This window comes from Larus michahellis, chromosome 4 (assembly GCF_964199755.1).
Source record: "Larus michahellis chromosome 4, bLarMic1.1, whole genome shotgun sequence".
Classification (NCBI taxonomy): Eukaryota; Metazoa; Chordata; class Aves; order Charadriiformes; family Laridae; genus Larus; species Larus michahellis.
The window spans coordinates 13605082-13622400 of NC_133899.1; the positions used below are offsets into that span (position 1 = coordinate 13605082).

Sequence of the window (17319 nt, forward strand, 5' to 3'; positions counted from 1 at the left end):
CAAATACAACAGCTACATTATTTTAGAATAACATGTATTAAAATAGGGACATTATTATTTTAGATTGTGCACATCTCTTTCTGAATTTGAATTTTTTATTGTGCAAAGAATCAGTTCTTTCACTAGGATTTGGCATATCTCACTCCATGTTCAAGTTCAACAGTTATACCACCATCAATATTTACAAAAACAACTGAAAATCCAGTTTATACTTTATAAGAGGCAAATTCTTCAAAGTATCGCTTGTAATAAAGAATTCATGACCTTGGTTTGAGCTGATATAAATGGGCAAAATTTTAATTAATTCTGATTTTTACGTGAACTTCGTGTTCTTACTGAGAGTCAATATTCCTGAAAGATGGGTTGACCACCAGGATTGTGTCGCATCTTCAACCCCTGACAAGGCGCAACACGGGTGAGGAACACCCCTTCTCCTGCTTCTCTGTCCAAAACGTAAATAAGGCTCATGTGACATGTTGCTACCCAAGACAGAAATGACTTGGTGAACTTCGACAAACTATTCCCATGGTAGACACCTGGCTCTTCAGCGGACTTTGCAAGATAATGCGTTTCAATTGCGATAGGGATTTTCCCTTGCATGCAAAATAAGCAACTGCATTCCCTTTTAAAAAGTCTTCTTTTGTGAAGACATTCTTAAATGCTTAAATTTGTCTGGGAAAAGTCTTTTAATGGCCTATCGCCACTCTAAAGACAGTCAGAAATCAGCTCCTGCATGAAGTAGCTGGCATATAAACGTCAGGTTTGATTATATTGTTTACTTGTACTTCAAAACAGTAAACACATATATGGTAGTAAATTCTGCGATAAAAGGCAAGTGAAAGCATGGAGCGGCGCACTTAACAACGCTGACCCAAGATGCAAATTACAGGTTTTCTGAGGATGATTCAGGAAAGCAATCTATAAATGTGCTGAAAAATGAATGTCATAGTTGATAACACAACTCTCAAAATATTATCATTGATTTTCTTAAGATTCATAAGCAGAGTGAAATCTTCTTCAGCATTCGTTATGAAAAATTATCTGATACTCCTATGTTTTGACTCATTTGCTTCCAGAGTTGAACTTTGCTGTAATCGCCCTACTTTATACCTCGAGTACTTCATATTTTAAGTTGCTGAACTGGTCTTGAAAAAGAGTTTAGGTTTTTATGCCATTTGGACATTAAAACCGTATTCCATATAACTGATTTACAAAAGATGCTTGATGCTGCTTTGGTGTGAGAGCAGATTTCTCCCAGGCATTTTAGGCAAGTTTTTCTGTCCATTGCCCACACCAGAGTGAAAATATAACTCACTTCCTTCAAAGAGGAAGGCCAAACTCGTGAATCTTAACAGAACCTGCTGCCATGTTTTGGGGGGGAAGCAATATAACAACTACTTGGTGTCAACAATAACAATTCGTCACTTAATGATATTTACAGAATCCAGCCTTTGCCTCGCAGAGATCTGTATTTGAGAAATGGACACCGATGCACTCCAACTCCTCGCTGAAAAACAAACGGGCTCCCCAAGCCGAGGGCCTGGCCCATGTCTCAAACACAAGGAGAAGACTCCGTGGGAAGAGAATGGTATGAAAATCCCCCCACTCGCAGCAGGATTAAACGTTCCCATCATTTCATGGCTGAAAGTCACCCAACATTCTTCATTAATCTGAAAAGAAGATACTGCCTTTAAGGTCTGACTGCTGCCCGTTACTGAATAATCTGATTAGGGTATAGCAGAAATCACTTGCTACAAAAGCTATTTCGCATTACAGAGCAAAGTCTGTTTCTTTTTTTCCATGGGACCACTGCCCTTTGCTGATCCACCATGGGAATCTCGTAAAGTGTGGCCACATCCTGAACTGGACCATCAAGATAAAGAAAATTAAAATCAATCCTTTTAATTAATTGCCCTGAAACAGCATTACTTAAGGAAGGAAGCTGACCTCCCTCGTCGCTATGGCGGATGGCGAGATGAGGTGCGGGGTGTGCCGGCACTACGCTGGCTCCCCACACCCAACGAAGAACCAAAGGGAATGGGGAGGATGAACGTTGGGACTCCAGCTACGAACATGTCCCCAGAAGGGGAAAAGCACATCTAGATGTTTAATCCCACACCAGACCCATTACTGCATTCATGGCTTTAGAAATATACTTCAAGAAGTGTACTAAAAAATGAAAAAGAAAATAATTTAATGGAAACATACTGAAGCTGAGCATTTAAAAATCCTATTGTTATTCACCCAATTCTATTTAACATTCTTCTGTGTCACTGACTACTTAAAAAGGTCTTATATGAACAAATTACTCAGCTGAAACAAGAGCACTCAGCTCTTGCACAATCAAGATCTAAATAAGGGTACTAAATTTTAAAGAATTTTTTATAAAGTAAAGATTGTATGGATGCTGTATAAACTGCTGTTCTACATAAAATCCACCAGTACGTTACGCTTCCCTTTTGACATTCTGTGCCCAAAACCCTGACGTTCATGGGGCCATGACCAGGGTTTGCTTAAAAGCAAGGACACGAGCAACTCTTCCTTCCACAGCCAACCCTCCCACCCCACTCCACAAACTCAGCCATTTTTATACGAGGAAATAAATGTCCCAACTTCACAAACTTTTAAAAATCTGTTTGAATTTTAAGGCTTTGTGTCAACTAGTTTATTTCTGAAAAATACTGTCTCTTAGTGAAATACCCATGCAGAGTATGGGTATTCACACAGAACCAAACAGGTAGGGACACTGCAAAGCTCCTGAGAAAATACGTGTGCTGGGAATACTCTGCCTGACTTCACCATAGCAGCACCAGTAGCACTTCAATAATATTTCCCTTATTGAAAATTAATGCAGTCTCTGAATTTTAAACATAAATGAAACATATTAGTTTTAGATTATTTTTGCGAGCCAATAGTCAGAATTTAATGTGATGATGTGTATAGATTGCCTTGATTTTCTTCCCCTTATCCAGTGCTTGCAGCCTATGTGCATTTAAACTAAAAACATTTGATACACACTAAATATAAATTATTTGCTTGGAGATCTTTCAGGCATGAAGAAAAAGCCTCTTAAAATAAATTCAAAATATTATATGCTTGATGGTGTATAACCAAAGGTTTAATCTCACCACTAAAGGGGCAGTTGCTGTGATTCTGCAATAACCCTGCAGACAATAATCAAGACAGCTCCTGTTGTTCTCTCAGTAAAATCATGGTAAACACAGCATGGATATATTGTAATTTGATATCGGTAAGATCAACTGTTATATCTCACAGTAACTCATAATATAAGATTTCATTCACCATTAAATGTACATTTTCCTCAGATGCCATACAAAACTATTATTTACTAAGCATGCTTTCTATTAACCATAGATTGCCAACAGAGAAAAAAGTGCCCAGAGATGATTTTTTTACATAACAAACCATTTCTTTCTAAGCGTTCCAAACTAAGCTTTATCACATACTTTACTGGGGGAAAAAAACAGGAAAATACTACTTTCACATTGTTTTAGCACATCTGCATGGGGGAGAGCAGAATTTCCCTACTTGCTCCATAGTTAGAAAGAAAACAAGAATAATCAGTTCTACCATGGGAGTACTTTTTCCCCAATCAGGCAAATTCAGCATTCATCCCACAAGGTTACGTGGGGAAAAATGATGAATGAGCCGGGTATTTAAAACACAAGTATGAACACTAAGGTTCAGTGTATTTATGATTTAAAGTAATGGTATCAGTGGAAAATACATACATTTTAAAGAGCATACACTGCAATAATTCTGAGCGATCACTAACAATAATCCCCAAAACATGCTAGTAGGATTTGGCTATCGCCAGAATAAAGAGCAGTACTTTACTAAAATACAACTAGGTTACTCATCAGTATTTTAGGCATGTAATCAAACATTTTTCACTTACCAGTGCTGGATTTTTTCTTGGCAGCTAGTGACCACCTGTCATTAAAACAGATAACTACTCATGAAAAAACAAGGCTAAGCACACAGCTGCAATGTCAATGCATCAGAAACTAGAACAGTAGCTTTACAGATTTGGTAGTGTCTCTATATACATTTTTATTTGTCAGTGCAAAGGCATGTGAATGGTAGCTCTTAAGCAGCACACTTTATCACACTCTAATGCAGACTGATAACCACAGAAAAAATTACAGCTTTTCAATTCATATTTTGGTACAATACCTGCTCCATAACTATTAGGTGACAGACGATATAAGATAAGTAGTAGTTTGTGCAATCTGGAGATCTATTTTCAGTGTTACAGGTTTGCAGAATAAGAAAACAACATAAATTATAACCAGACATCAATGTAACTTCCATACTCATTCATTAAAAAACAAAAACAAATGAACCCCATAGCACCAAAAACATTTTTTGCCTTTATCAGTACATCAACCAATGTTTCCACTGGCCATTTTAATCTGGAAAAGCACAAATTAATTTTGTTGTGTTTAAATACAAGGATATTTGACACCATTATGGGCTGCTGGCTTCCCTTCTGTTCTTTCTGGGTCTCAAAAAAAAAAAAGGAAGTTTTAATCTGAATATTTCTTTATGCCACAGGCTTTCCCAAGAGATACAAAATAATTTACAAAATAAAGCACGTTATTAAAATGAAATACTTTTTTTTCTTTTTTAACTGTTTTTTTAGGCTATGTAGATATAGCAGACAAGATGCTGAAACCTGTGACCTTCTCTGCCATAATTACGTAGAGATTTTGTCTTTCAAAACATATTCTGATCTCTGAATAATGGTTACCAAAAATACAACACAAACAATTTCATTCAATTACATGAAATGCAATGAACCCAAGAGGCAATTAAATATGTCTAGACATCTTCTCAATATAAGCATTTTCTAGATTTTTTTAATTTTTTTTTTTTTTTTTTTTTTACAAATTTCGTTTTTCCTATAGCCAAAATAATGCTAACATTTGAAAGCAATTAATGAGAAAATTTGCAGAGAAAACAATAACATACATTCAAGTACCACTGAAATCACTGGAGCAGATAATTCTTTCTTTTTTTTTTTTCAAACAACAGAATGAAAGACAATTTTTTTTTAGTTAGCATATGTGCAGCTATTGCAGAACAGATCTCAGACCCTGCACTTTCTACTCATATACGAGTGAAAAAAAAATGGGACTACTTTGTGAGCTAATAATTCTTTAAACAGAGGAAAGTACTTAAATAAAAATGATCAGCTCTACATTTGTGGTTACGCTATTTCATAATCCATCAGGAAATTCAGCCAGGTGGCTCATCCCACGTAAGTTTAAATTTATCATTTGCTTTAAACTCCTACAAATCAAATGCCTAGCAAGTATTTTCCTTAATGAGAGCTAACTATTTTTAAGGTTAAGAGTAAATATACAGACTTCTACAGGACGTCAACTCAGAAATTTAATTCATACCATTAGGCCCATTTTAAAAGTAAAGTTTCCGTAAAAGGTATATATGGTAGAGCGCGGCCCCGTTTGGTAACGATGCTAACGCACAACGGAGCCCACCACTCACGAGTAGAAGAGCCGGAGCCTATTCTCTCAACATCCTTCATTCTTTCAGATTTGGTAGTGATTGTGAAGTACCCAGCATAATTAGGTATACAAAAATGTTTATGAAATCCTTTAAGAAAAGTTCCGGTTTAATTGCCCCATTACAGATGAAGATGGAAAAGGCAGGATGCTTTCCATCCCCAGTACATGACTTTCCATGCATGAAGTGAGCTAAAAGCACAAAAAGAAAAGCCCTGCAAACCGTAAGAGCAGCATGTTCATTAACCTCTACATGATAATCCTTTCGTAGCTGCATATTAACTAGTTACACATTCATAATCATTTACATTATTTAGAGGACCTTCTATGAAAATTTCCAGGCTATATCCATTAGCTACAATGTTAAAGGTTACAGAAGACAGTCTACTTAATGTTTCCAGGAAGCTTTTTTAATTAGTAAATATGTAAATTGGGCACATATGCTTTTTATGTTTTTTAAAAATAGTCCCTCAGTAAAACAGCATAGGGGCATAAGCTGTTTCCATCACCCTTTATCCCCTTAAAAAAAAAAAAGAAAAGAAAAATCAATAACACCAATCAATTTTAATTTAATTCTTCTTCTTTGATATAATCTCTCTTGAAGGGATACTAAAGGGCGGAACCAACAACAAACCTTTTCGTTTCAGTGGCCAGCATAAAATGAGACCTTTTACAGAAGTGCTAAAATATACCACCTTAAAAATGTTTCAGGCTGCACTTGTGGAACTGAACTCTATTAAAAAAATAAAGCGAGAATAAATATTGAAAAACAGATGGAGATCAATTATGCATATGTCCTTTATTAGGTCAGTCACACTGTTTGGATAACAACCGGTTTTATCACAGCAAAGAAACAAATAGATAAATATATAAACAAATCTTTGATTCTTTGCCTTTAATCAAACATGGGAAAATCATTAGTCTATCCTCCACGCATAATTTGTATCTAGAGTTACAATTAAAGAATGAAAATTCCTTTCAGGGTAAATAAAACAAATGACCTGTTTGTTTGTTCATTTGAGTTCAATTTGCCTGGACACCTAGTGCCACCAACTACGCATTACTTTTAAGACATGGTAGTGGAAGTGGTACCAATAAACTCTGAATTCTCCCCTTTTAGGCATAAAAATGTGTAAGTCTGTGAACGCATGCAGTTATCAATGGCTTATCTGCATACTAAAATATTTATTAAACTACTCTTGCAGCAAACTTAACATTACCTAATCATGGGTCTGGTTATTAAAACAGGATCCACTGTCGGAAAACACATTCCGTAGTCTTAAAGGAAAACAAACAGGCAAATATCTTGTTTCCTTCCTTTCCTCCAACAGCAACTTGTTAAAATGTAATGCTTCTCAAGGCCCTGACGGGACAGAGCTGTCCCTGGGAGCTCTGTGAGCAGCCCCCAGACAGCCCTGGGAGCACACCTGTAACCCGAAGTGCAATTCCTTGTGGGCTGAAAACCAAACCACTGCAGGAGGAGATTGATTACATGTTGGTTCTGCTCTCGCTACTACTACATGGAGCTATTTAAAGGGAAGAGTAGGTTGCTGCTTTTAGGGAACATCTCATTTCCAGGTTTCACAGGTGGAGTCACAGCAGAGCTGAAGGATCAGCTTTAGACTGCGATCACCTCCCAGGTGTCCCCCAGTTCCATCGCGCCAACCTGAACACGGGCAGCTTGCAGGCTAGTGACTCCAAATCACCCCAAACAACTCGTACCGTACAGCCAAAGACTTTGTTAGCTGTCTGAAGGCACAGCATTCCTTTTATCTTCAACACTTTCTCTCTTTCCAGTCTACCTATTTACATTCCACCTTCTCCGGGATCTTCCATCCAAAGAGCTCAAAAACTCTTCCCTGAATGAAAGCGTGGAGCACTTTGGAAAAGCACAGCACTGATTCTAAAGGCTCAGTAATGTAACCACTAACACTGGTCAGAACAGGGCTAGAAACTCTCCTTTCTTGAGGCAGGCTGTCTCCTACCTCAACAACCAGGCACTATGATCACTTACAGCATTTCCTTGAGAATGAGGACAGGTGAGAAGGATGCTGCAGCATGAAGCTGACTCACACCTGTAGGCGCCCATGGGTCTCTAACCCGTTCCTCAATATCCCACCCTTCCTCAGCAGGTCCTCATAAGGGCACCTCTTTCTTCCACCTCATTTTTCCTTACATGTTGCTCTGCACGTGCTCCCATTGCTAACAGCTGAATATAATTCTCTGTGCTGCTTCTGATTACCAAGGTGATACACAAATCGCTCTGCTCTCCTCTCCAGTCCGAGACTATTTTGTTTTACGTAGGTAGTTCTCCCAGGTGGAGTTGCATGCGTGCCAATGCCTCTCTCTACTAAGCAGCTGGGCGCTGCCTACAAAGGTGATGGCTTCAGCACACTGAGGGTAATTCTCTCTCTCTCTCCCCCCTTTCTGAGCAGCAGTAAGGCAAGCTGCCAACTCAGAATTTCATTTGTCTCAGCTCCTGAAAAATTACAAGCAACAGAGCTGGTACTGGTATCACCTGTTGACAGTTTTGGGTACCAATGCTGAACCTGCTGTACCCAAGTCACACAATTATGTTCAAGCCTAAAGAACTGGGAACTGGTATTTTTAATATGAAAGGTAGCTTCAATAAAATTTATTAACATTAAAATGCCCCATCAGATTACGAAGAGTTCCTAAATGAATGAGAGGCTATTTCCACACTTGTGGGTATGAACATGGAAATATGTGGCGTGGCACAAAAGCAAAGTTTCTGTTTAAAAATTGCAAGTTAGATACCTAAGAGGCCAAGCAAACGTGTGCTATTTCTACGTGCACGCCTGTATATTTTGCTTCAAAACTGTGGCTCACAATCTGGCTGGTCTTCTGAAATTAGAAGCTGGGGACGCAGATCTAATCCCAGCTCTGATTCTGTTTCTTCTATATGGCCTTGAGCAAATCACAACCTCTCAGTCTACATTTCTTCATCTGCAAAATGGGGATAATAGTATTAACCTACCCACCTCAGAGTGTTTAATGATGATTAATTAATGTGAGAAAAGCACTCTAAAGATGTAAGAGCACTATATAAGTGATAAAGCATTATTTACCACTTGAAAAGTAATCTGAATAAAATCAGATATGCAAGTAATTTGTTTACATGTAGCAATAATATAATTTGTGACTATTTAATCTTGAATTAGTCTCACTTTAAACATCCCTTTCAATCACATTTCCAGTTACTTAGGGAAAATGACAGTATGGAATACTTTTTGTGGAAGCAGAGCAAGTAATGAGGTGGTAATTAAAGTAAGGGTCTAATAAAGTCTAAAACCAATGATTTGCCTTCAGGACACTGTCCCTGCCATTTGGGACTGTGTAAAGAGCTCAGTCTTGACCTTGGTTCTGTTGTTCAGAACCTTCCATGAACTACAGTGGAAGTGTGTGCTGGTTTTCTGAAATGCAGATCCATGTTTGCAAGGCTCATGATAAATCCAAGATAATTTCCACTACTGACCTAATTCAGATGACTCCAACTCGGCAGAGTTTTAACTGCTTAACCTTGTACATTTGAGTATTTACTGCAGTTGATACATGCACACGAGCTGCCTCCGTCTGTAAATGTTTGCAGTATCAAGAGCCACTCTGCCATGCAACTCATGCATGAGATTTCTCTGTCGCACCCCCAAACCCTAAAAGTTTACTGATGAAATAACCAGTTCACAATATGGCTTTACATTACAGAAGAACATTAATGGGTGGTCAAATATTTGATCATCCCTTGGTAACAAGGTTGTAACAAGCCACACGCAAAATAAACATTTAAAATGAATTTTCATTTTTTCCTCTAGGAAACTACACAGTACTTGCCTAAAACACAGCAATCACTGATGGAGAAAGACAGAATTAACATTTGCACAATTGTTTTTCCTAGAGCCCCATTTTCAATCAAAAAATGAAATAAAACTATTAAAAGTTCTTCAGTCTGTTGGCACACTGTATGATCTAATGGAAAAGGAAGAAAGCATTTCTAAGCTCTCATATTCATTTATTAAAGCATATTACTCAAAAACACTACATTTCAACAAATTATTAACATAAATCCCCCTTTGGGTGGAAAGTTTTGCCTTTTGAAGAAACGTGTTTCGGAAGAATACTGAATGAAAAGAGAGACCGAAAGAAATTTGCATCATGGCAAACATTTCTTTCTGAAGGAAAAAATCTTACTTAAAAACATAACCACAATTTTTACCTTTCTCTATAAGAAAACAACTGATGATCTTCTATTTCTATATTAATTGTGCACACACAACTGTGTCTCTCAGTTTTGCAGAAGTAGGACGTAACGATTTTTAACCAATAAATAAAAACCAAGTTCTGACCAAAAGGATTTTTGAGAGCTTAAAAATTCTACTTGAAACATCCAAGGCTTATAAAGCAGACATAAACCACCTCATCTCTTCTTTGCCAGCTGGAAAATTCTGCCCTCTCAAGACTACTTCATGTTGTGACCGCTCCTGTGGTTACAGGTCACGCAGACGAGTAACTTATAGTTACCTTGCAGTAACTGCTCACGCACAGGTAAACTGTCCCCACTCCGCGGGGACAGCCAGGCAGGCAGTGTCAGCTCACATGAGCCAGCACTCTTCTTCCTCACTTCCACCCACCTGTTCCCAACACCTTTATGCTGTTTTGCTCTTTGTCAGTCCCCTTTGGGAGTCATTCTCAATCCACAACCCCAGCAAAAATCCCAAAGGCAGCAGGACATTTTCCACTGAGCGAGGGAATTTAATTAGCTCTGAACCAAGTGAACTGGTGCAAGCAAGGAACGAACTGGAGCAGAGTCTCGTCTTTCCCCAACAGCAAGTCAGTGTCCATGTCATATAACTTCATCTTGAGACAGAGCTAAAGAACTCGTAACTTGGTATTTTAGCTAACTTCACGTAAACATATTCATGTGGCTAAGCCATATCCAAGCTAGCTCAGGTACCGAGATAGCAGCAGACAACATAAGCATCGAGCTCCCATGACCTAACTTGCCAAACACCTCAAGCAGGTTTTGCAAGCTTTGATGCAGTCTATGGTGCAACAGCTATGTTTCTAGCAATACCTGGGTTAACTAGCTTAAAACTGACATGAGCCGTGGCACCTGCCTCACAGACATACCTTCAGGCTGTGGTTCAACATTCAGATGCAGCCCTGAGTAAACCAGCCATCATCCCTCCCTGTCTCCAGCTACTCTGTTCCACCGACTTATCCTTCCAACCCCGACACAACCTGCTGGCAGACATTTGTGATGCTGTACAATCAGCCTCACGGGGGAACCACACTGGCTGAAAAAATAACCCAGGAAGAAAAAAGAAGCAAAAAAAGTCAACAACAAAGTCCGGCTTTAAGCTGGATCCCAACCCAGGTCACTGAACAGTGTCACAAATGTGCCACCCTAAAATTGTTAATTCTAGAAACAAGCAGTCACAAAAACACCCCCAAGATTAAAAAGCTGATCACCAAATTAAAGTCATCTCCTTCCTGGATAACTCATGCGGTCGTTAATAAATTTTTGAAGAAGTGACTGAGACTTTTGCTCATGCCCCACTGGGAAAAAATGAAGTCTTGGTCCAGTTGCTGCTGCTCTCAAGATGGCAAACTCCAAGCTGGCATATCCATCTGCAAGACCAGAACTTCAGATTAAAACAAAATACAATTTCACAATCTCAAAGGAGGAAAGAAATACATGAGGCAAGGGGTACCCAAGTCAACCTGAGAAGACAGGTTATGAGTTTAACTTCTGGAATGAGACCTGCAAAGATGCTAGAGATACTAGAGACAATTCCCAAACAGTACCCTGGTCACTGCACCTACTCACAAAATCTATACACGGCTATAGGAGCAGCACAATTTAGTAACGTTTAAATTTTGTGGATATAACCTCGTCTACACATTTTAGGTACCAACAAGGCAGGACATATACAGACTTGCCCACTCCAGAATAAACGCAACGCTCTTTAAACTCCTTTGTGAATAGTTTGTCTTTAATTACCATTAAAAAAACCTACTTAAAATCTGTTAATTTATTTCACAATTTTTGACGCTATATAAACTAGTGGGGATTTAATTCATACTAATAAGAACACAGACAAATATTGACTATAAAAAATTAAAAGTGATGATCAATTAACACTGGAGGAACAATCAGTATTACATTGAAAGCTTCCAGATAATGACTGAATTAGCCCTTTTACTTGAAAGCAGCACATGAGAAAACATTCTTGGAACCCACTATTACAAAAAAGCACTGGAGAGGGTGGAGCAGATGTCATCACAAGTTTCTGAAGAGATAATTGTCCAGGTATCTTTTAAAAAGAAATATGGCAAATGAAGCTTCAGACAGGGCCTTTTAAAAAGGAGCAAGCCAAACCAAGCTTCAGACGCTCTGTTATCTTTCCTCAAACAGTTATTGTGCAAAATGAAGTCCCACTGCACTGGTGTCTCACACCCAGGCTTTCTCTAGATTCTGTTAACACGGATGTAGGCTGGAAAGTGTGGTATTGTGGGAGACACTGCACTGGAAAGCACGCTGAATCTCACCTACTGAGTCCAGATTTCCAATGGCTCCTGCAGCGGGAGCAGGACTGACCCTACTCGGTCTCACTGCTCTTTTTCAGACTGCAGGAACAGCTTTAAAACTGCCAAGCTGCTCATTTCATAGCACAGATATTACTTGAAAAAGGCTTAGACAGAAGCAGACAGCCTCAGAAGTAATCCATATAGGAAGAAAATGATTTAAAAGACCCTAAGTTTAGGATTCTGTGATTTGTTTCCCCATAGCCCACGTACAAGTTGTCTAACTGTTAAAAAACTGCAAGTACCCAAATCTTGAAAACAACTGGAAATTAAAGATCATACAGCTCCACCATATAAATTCATAAAAATTAAGAATATGTCATAATACACACTAACCAATGAGCTACACTAATAGCTGCACTAAATCTACTTGTGCTTTGTTGTCATGATGAGTGACAGGAGAGTCACTTCCTTGTCCTAATTTTCCTAAATGCAAAACTAAAAATTGTGTTTGTCAGTGCAATGCAAAAATAAAAAAAAATAAAAAAAAATCCTATTGCCAGCTAACACTGGAATCCTTTAGATTCTCCATGCCTGTGTTTGCACTCTACAAACGTCTCTTGGGTCTAATTGGTTCTGTAATGTCTCCCATTACGCATATCTTCATTGCATTGCTCAGAAACTATAGAACGTATCAGCCCACTGTAAATTCACTGTCTATACAAGTCTTACCAAATCATACAGATCTGACTTGTCAGCCTCCTATCAGTTAGTAATCCCAACCCATTTGACTGTAGGAATAAATGTATATCAAATATTACGTTTAAACGCAGGCTCTACAGCATGAGAATCCACCTATTTAAATATTCATTTTATAATTCCTGTACTAACTTGCAATAGATTTAACGCAGTATTTTCAGCTAACATATATTGCTTTTGCAAGTAATCTACGATACATACATTATATTCTTCTTACAGAAATATCCAAAACTTTACGCAGGCACAGTGGTTCCAATGATGGTCTTTATCATGAAAATTACTAGATATTCTTCTATAATTTATCCCCAAGATACACATTCTAAGTCATGTTTTCATACAAAGTGCCTTTAGTGGGAGCACTGAAAATTGCTTTTAACAGTTTGGTCTTACTATCACTACAAATTAACAAGATGAAATCTGTCCAACAGGCAAGCAGTCCTAAACAAGAATTAAAATTACTTTTCACCAGGGGTCCTAGACCTGGAAGCTGCAGCCTCAATCACATTAGAGACAGAAAGTCACGAACATCCTGTTCTTTTAATATTTTTAAACAGGAAGGAAGCCTCAGTTCACGTGCTCTCCAGAGCAGCTCTTTAGCACTTAAAAGCTCAAACTCGTAGCTGAACCAGGGCTGTACAATGGCCTGGATGTTAAAATCATCAACTCTGATTCAAATATTACCTTTAATTCTGCAGCTAGATAACGCTGTATTTCACTATTACACTAAAGGTTGCCTTCAGACTAATGGGAATAAATAGGTTTCTTTATACTTAATCAAGCATCACAGGGACAACGTAACATCTCAGTAATTAAAAGAAATATATGTGCCTGCTTAAATGCCAGTACATATATAGTTCTGGCTAAATAACTTTACTGTTTGTTACGATGGTCACACTACAATTACTAGTTTACCAAAGTACCAGATAACTAATTCTCCGTCATCTTTGTGCCAAGACCAAAACATGAGCCTTCAACTTCAGTAATTTTGTGAGCAAAATACCAATCTCTGATAAGAAGCAGCTGAAATGAAAAGACCTCCTCCATCCTAAAACACAATGTTTTCGTAACTGAAAATACTGTTGTAATCCAATTATATATATTCATTGCATAGAGGGAAAGTCTACTATATCTTCATCATGACACTCCATTGTAACCAAGATATGTAGTTCTTTAGTATAATTTCATATTGAAGCTGAAGTGTTCAATTTTTTTTAGCCAATTTGCAGAAATTATGTAAAGTTTCCCTATGATGAAATATAATTTTGGTACATCAGCCTAACAGAGGCTTAATTAATGGTCTCCTGGGCCTCTTTTCCACTGGAGCAGATCTGTTTAAGAAGTCTCTTAAACTTGCTTACAGAGGGGGTCTTTCCATGAAGTGGGAATAATTCTACATGGTTACGACCGACATCCACTTACACTAATTATTCTTCACCAAATTCTACCACCTTGAAAATTAAGGAGCCCAAGCAGGCAGGCTGCTATCACCAATTATCGGTGTAACGGGTTACTCTCCATGCAGAATGGGTGACGCGGAGTATGCCAGCAGATCCTCTTACTGTTCATCCACGCCAGTTGGTTACGTGCGTCTTTTCGTAATGACCCAGTGTGCCACCCAAAAGCAGTCACATTTTTGTACGCGGTATTCCAGATGGGGCACGTTTTTTCACACTACAGATGTGACACTCGGTTTTCTTACTCTTAACTAAACCAGCGTGTGACAAAGCAACACACGCTGAAGATAAAGTCCTCCATTATAACTGAGGAGCTCGAATGTGTATCTTAGATGCGGCTTTAAAAAATTTTAATCATATGAGAAAAACGAGCAGAGAAACTGAAAGGAGTGCAGACCTGGCAAAGGTACTTGTGCCGATAAAACACTGCACATGGCCACGAGTTCCACGGTGACTCCTGGCCTCACACAGAGCCCCGAATCTCACTGATGACACTGGGAGGTCGCCTCGCCTTAGGTCGTGCCTGCGAGCTGCAGTGAGGGCCATCTCCAGTTCCGTACCATGGCCAGGTGTGGAACCAGCCCCATGAATTCTCAGGGGTCATTTCTGCAGAGGGGTTTGGCTCTTTTGAACCCATTTTTACGGCAAGTCACGAACAATTAATTTTTGAGGCTCTCCAAGCGGGCCCGTGAGGCGGCCCAGTTCGGAGACAGCGTGCAGGGCCCACGTGCAGCGCCCTGTTTAAGGTGCGCGCCTGGCCCTTGCAACTGGCAAAGCCCCGGCGAGGCGCATAGAGGGGGAGAACGGGGTTTTCGGAGCGAGCTATGCGTAGGCGCTTTACGCTGAGGTAACTGTAACGGTCCCCGGGGCGTGCCGGGGCCTCCCCGGCCAGCCCCGTACTAACGGGCACGTCGGCCGGGCCGCCGCTGCCAACTGAACCCAGTGCCCGCCCGGGCCCCTTCTCCCCCGGGAGGCGGCGTCCAAGCGGGGGAGCCCCGGCCCGTTCCCGGGGCTGCTCCGTGTCCGACCCCCCCACCCCGGCCCTCGGCCACGACCCGCCTCAACCGCCAAACGTGACGTCACCGCCGTCACGTGCCCGCCCGCCGCGCGCAGGCCCCGCCGCGTGCCGCCCCGGGGGCCGCTACCCCGGGGGGGGGGGGGGGGGGTTCCCCGCCCCCCGCGACCCCCCTACCCCCCCAGCCCGGGGCGGCCGCCGCCAGTCCCCCCTCGGCCCGGCCCCGCCGCCACGGCCCCCTGCCCGCGCCCCCCGCCTCACGCTGTGGCCCGCCCGGGCGGCCGCGGCCTTTTTACCTTTTCGTGCTCCTGTCGGAGGCGGCCCACCAGCGCCGGGCTGAGCGGCGAAGCGCCGCCGGGGGCCTCCATGCCCGCCGGGCCGGCGGTCTGTGAGGGGCGCGGAGGCGGCGGCGAAGGGGGAAGAGGCGGCCGGGCCGGGCCGGGCCGATCTCCTCAGCAGGGCGAATGAGTCCTATAGAAATGTTTGTGGAGGGCGAAGCGCCGGCTCCAGAGCCGCATCCACGCCGGGGCCGCCGCCGCCTGGGCCCGGGGCGCCGCTGCCGGGGGAAGCATCTCACACTCGCATTCTGGGCCGCGCCGCCGCCTGGGCCCGGCTGCTGCTGCGCCGGCGGGCCGGGGGTGCGCCGGCTGCTCGGTGCCGGCCGCCGCCTGCCGCCGCCTGCCTGCTGCACTCTGGGTAGCCGGCCCAGCCGGGCGGCCCGCCGAGCCGCGTCGCGCCCGCGGGAGGCAGCCGGCTGCGAGCCGCGGGAGGCGGGCGCTCACACCCCCCGCCCGGCCCGGCGCCCACCGCCACGGCGGCTCCCCCCGCCGCCGGGGGCGGGGGGGCACCGGCCGCCGCCACGGCCTTGTGGGGCGCGATCGGCGGCCTCCCCCGGGGCACGGCCTGCGCTCGGCCCCCCACGCCCCCGCCGGCCGGGTGCCTGCGTCCTGCACTTGCTGGAGCGCAGGCCCGGGGCGCCTGGGCCTGGGGTTTACAGAATCTTAAGCATCATCTGCAAAGTGTTTTGCTGGGCCTACAGTAATCCTAGACAGACATAAACACAGGGCAGAGTGTGTTTTGTAACTGGGAGGTGATGTCGCAGTAACTGGCCTCGGAATGTTTACACTGTCGGAACGTCGGAGAGTGAATAAACAGTAGGTTGCCATGACCTGAAGGATTGCAAAATGGTTTTGGCTCTTTGAAATGACTTGGAGCAGCACCCGGGCTCGCCTCCATGCGAAAGGTACTACACGGGAAGCGAGTGGTAGACAGACGCTCTTGGAGTACCACGGAGTAATTTATGTGCAGTAAATTCAGTAGCTAATTTCATGAGTGGTGTTAGACACATCCAAAGTACCGTGTCGGTAATGGAATGGAGCCATACTCGATAACAGCATGCTGGGTAGCAGCACCGCTGAAGACCAGAGTAACCCCATGGTGCTTGGTTGGCTGCAGCGATTCTAACCGGTGTATTTTAACTTACACACAATAAACACTATGTAGGTGGCTTCACTTACAGATAGATCTTGGGTTTACTGCTGCACCTTTCCCTTGAGTGAGCAGGACTTTGTGAACACCCAGCGCGTGTACTTGCCAGCAGCGTGGAGGGGCTTATATCGTCTCCCCCCAGGGACTGGTAGGCACGTCATAAGGTGGAGGTACAAATGTCCATCTTTCCTACATTTAGATAAGGGATTACTTCTGCAAAAGAGACAACGCCTTCCATGAGCAGAACTAACCCTATATACACCACAAAACAACTGTTTGTGTTATATTCATGACACACAGTTCACTTTTCTAAATCCAGGTTCCCATCCCCCCCTTAAAGAGCTTGTTAAAGCTCTACAGATGAGGAATTTAGAAACAATTTTCAAAGCATGGTTACTCAAGCTGGAAGTTAGCTTTTAGCCAGACTTTAATACAGCTTCCAATATTGCAAATAAAAATTTGCAACTGCAGCTGGGTAGTTTGGTCTATGAAATAACTACATCTATAATCT

The 17319-nt window shown here is 42.1% G+C and overlaps 1 protein-coding gene across 1 annotated transcript in view; it reads right to left on the bottom strand.

Annotated features, from left to right (window-relative positions):
- The window catches only part of URI1 (URI1 prefoldin like chaperone), a 41986-nt gene extending 25996 nt beyond the window's left edge, over positions 1-15990 (bottom strand). The window contains exons 1-2 of the mRNA XM_074583024.1: positions 15617-15990; positions 3920-3954 (exon numbers count right to left, since the gene is read on the bottom strand). Of these exons, the coding sequence (XP_074439125.1) occupies positions 3920-3954; positions 15617-15688 (107 nt within the window). The 5' untranslated portion in view covers positions 15689-15990. The remainder of the gene's footprint in view (positions 1-3919; positions 3955-15616) is intronic.
- Positions 15991-17319: the final 1329 nt, after the last annotated feature.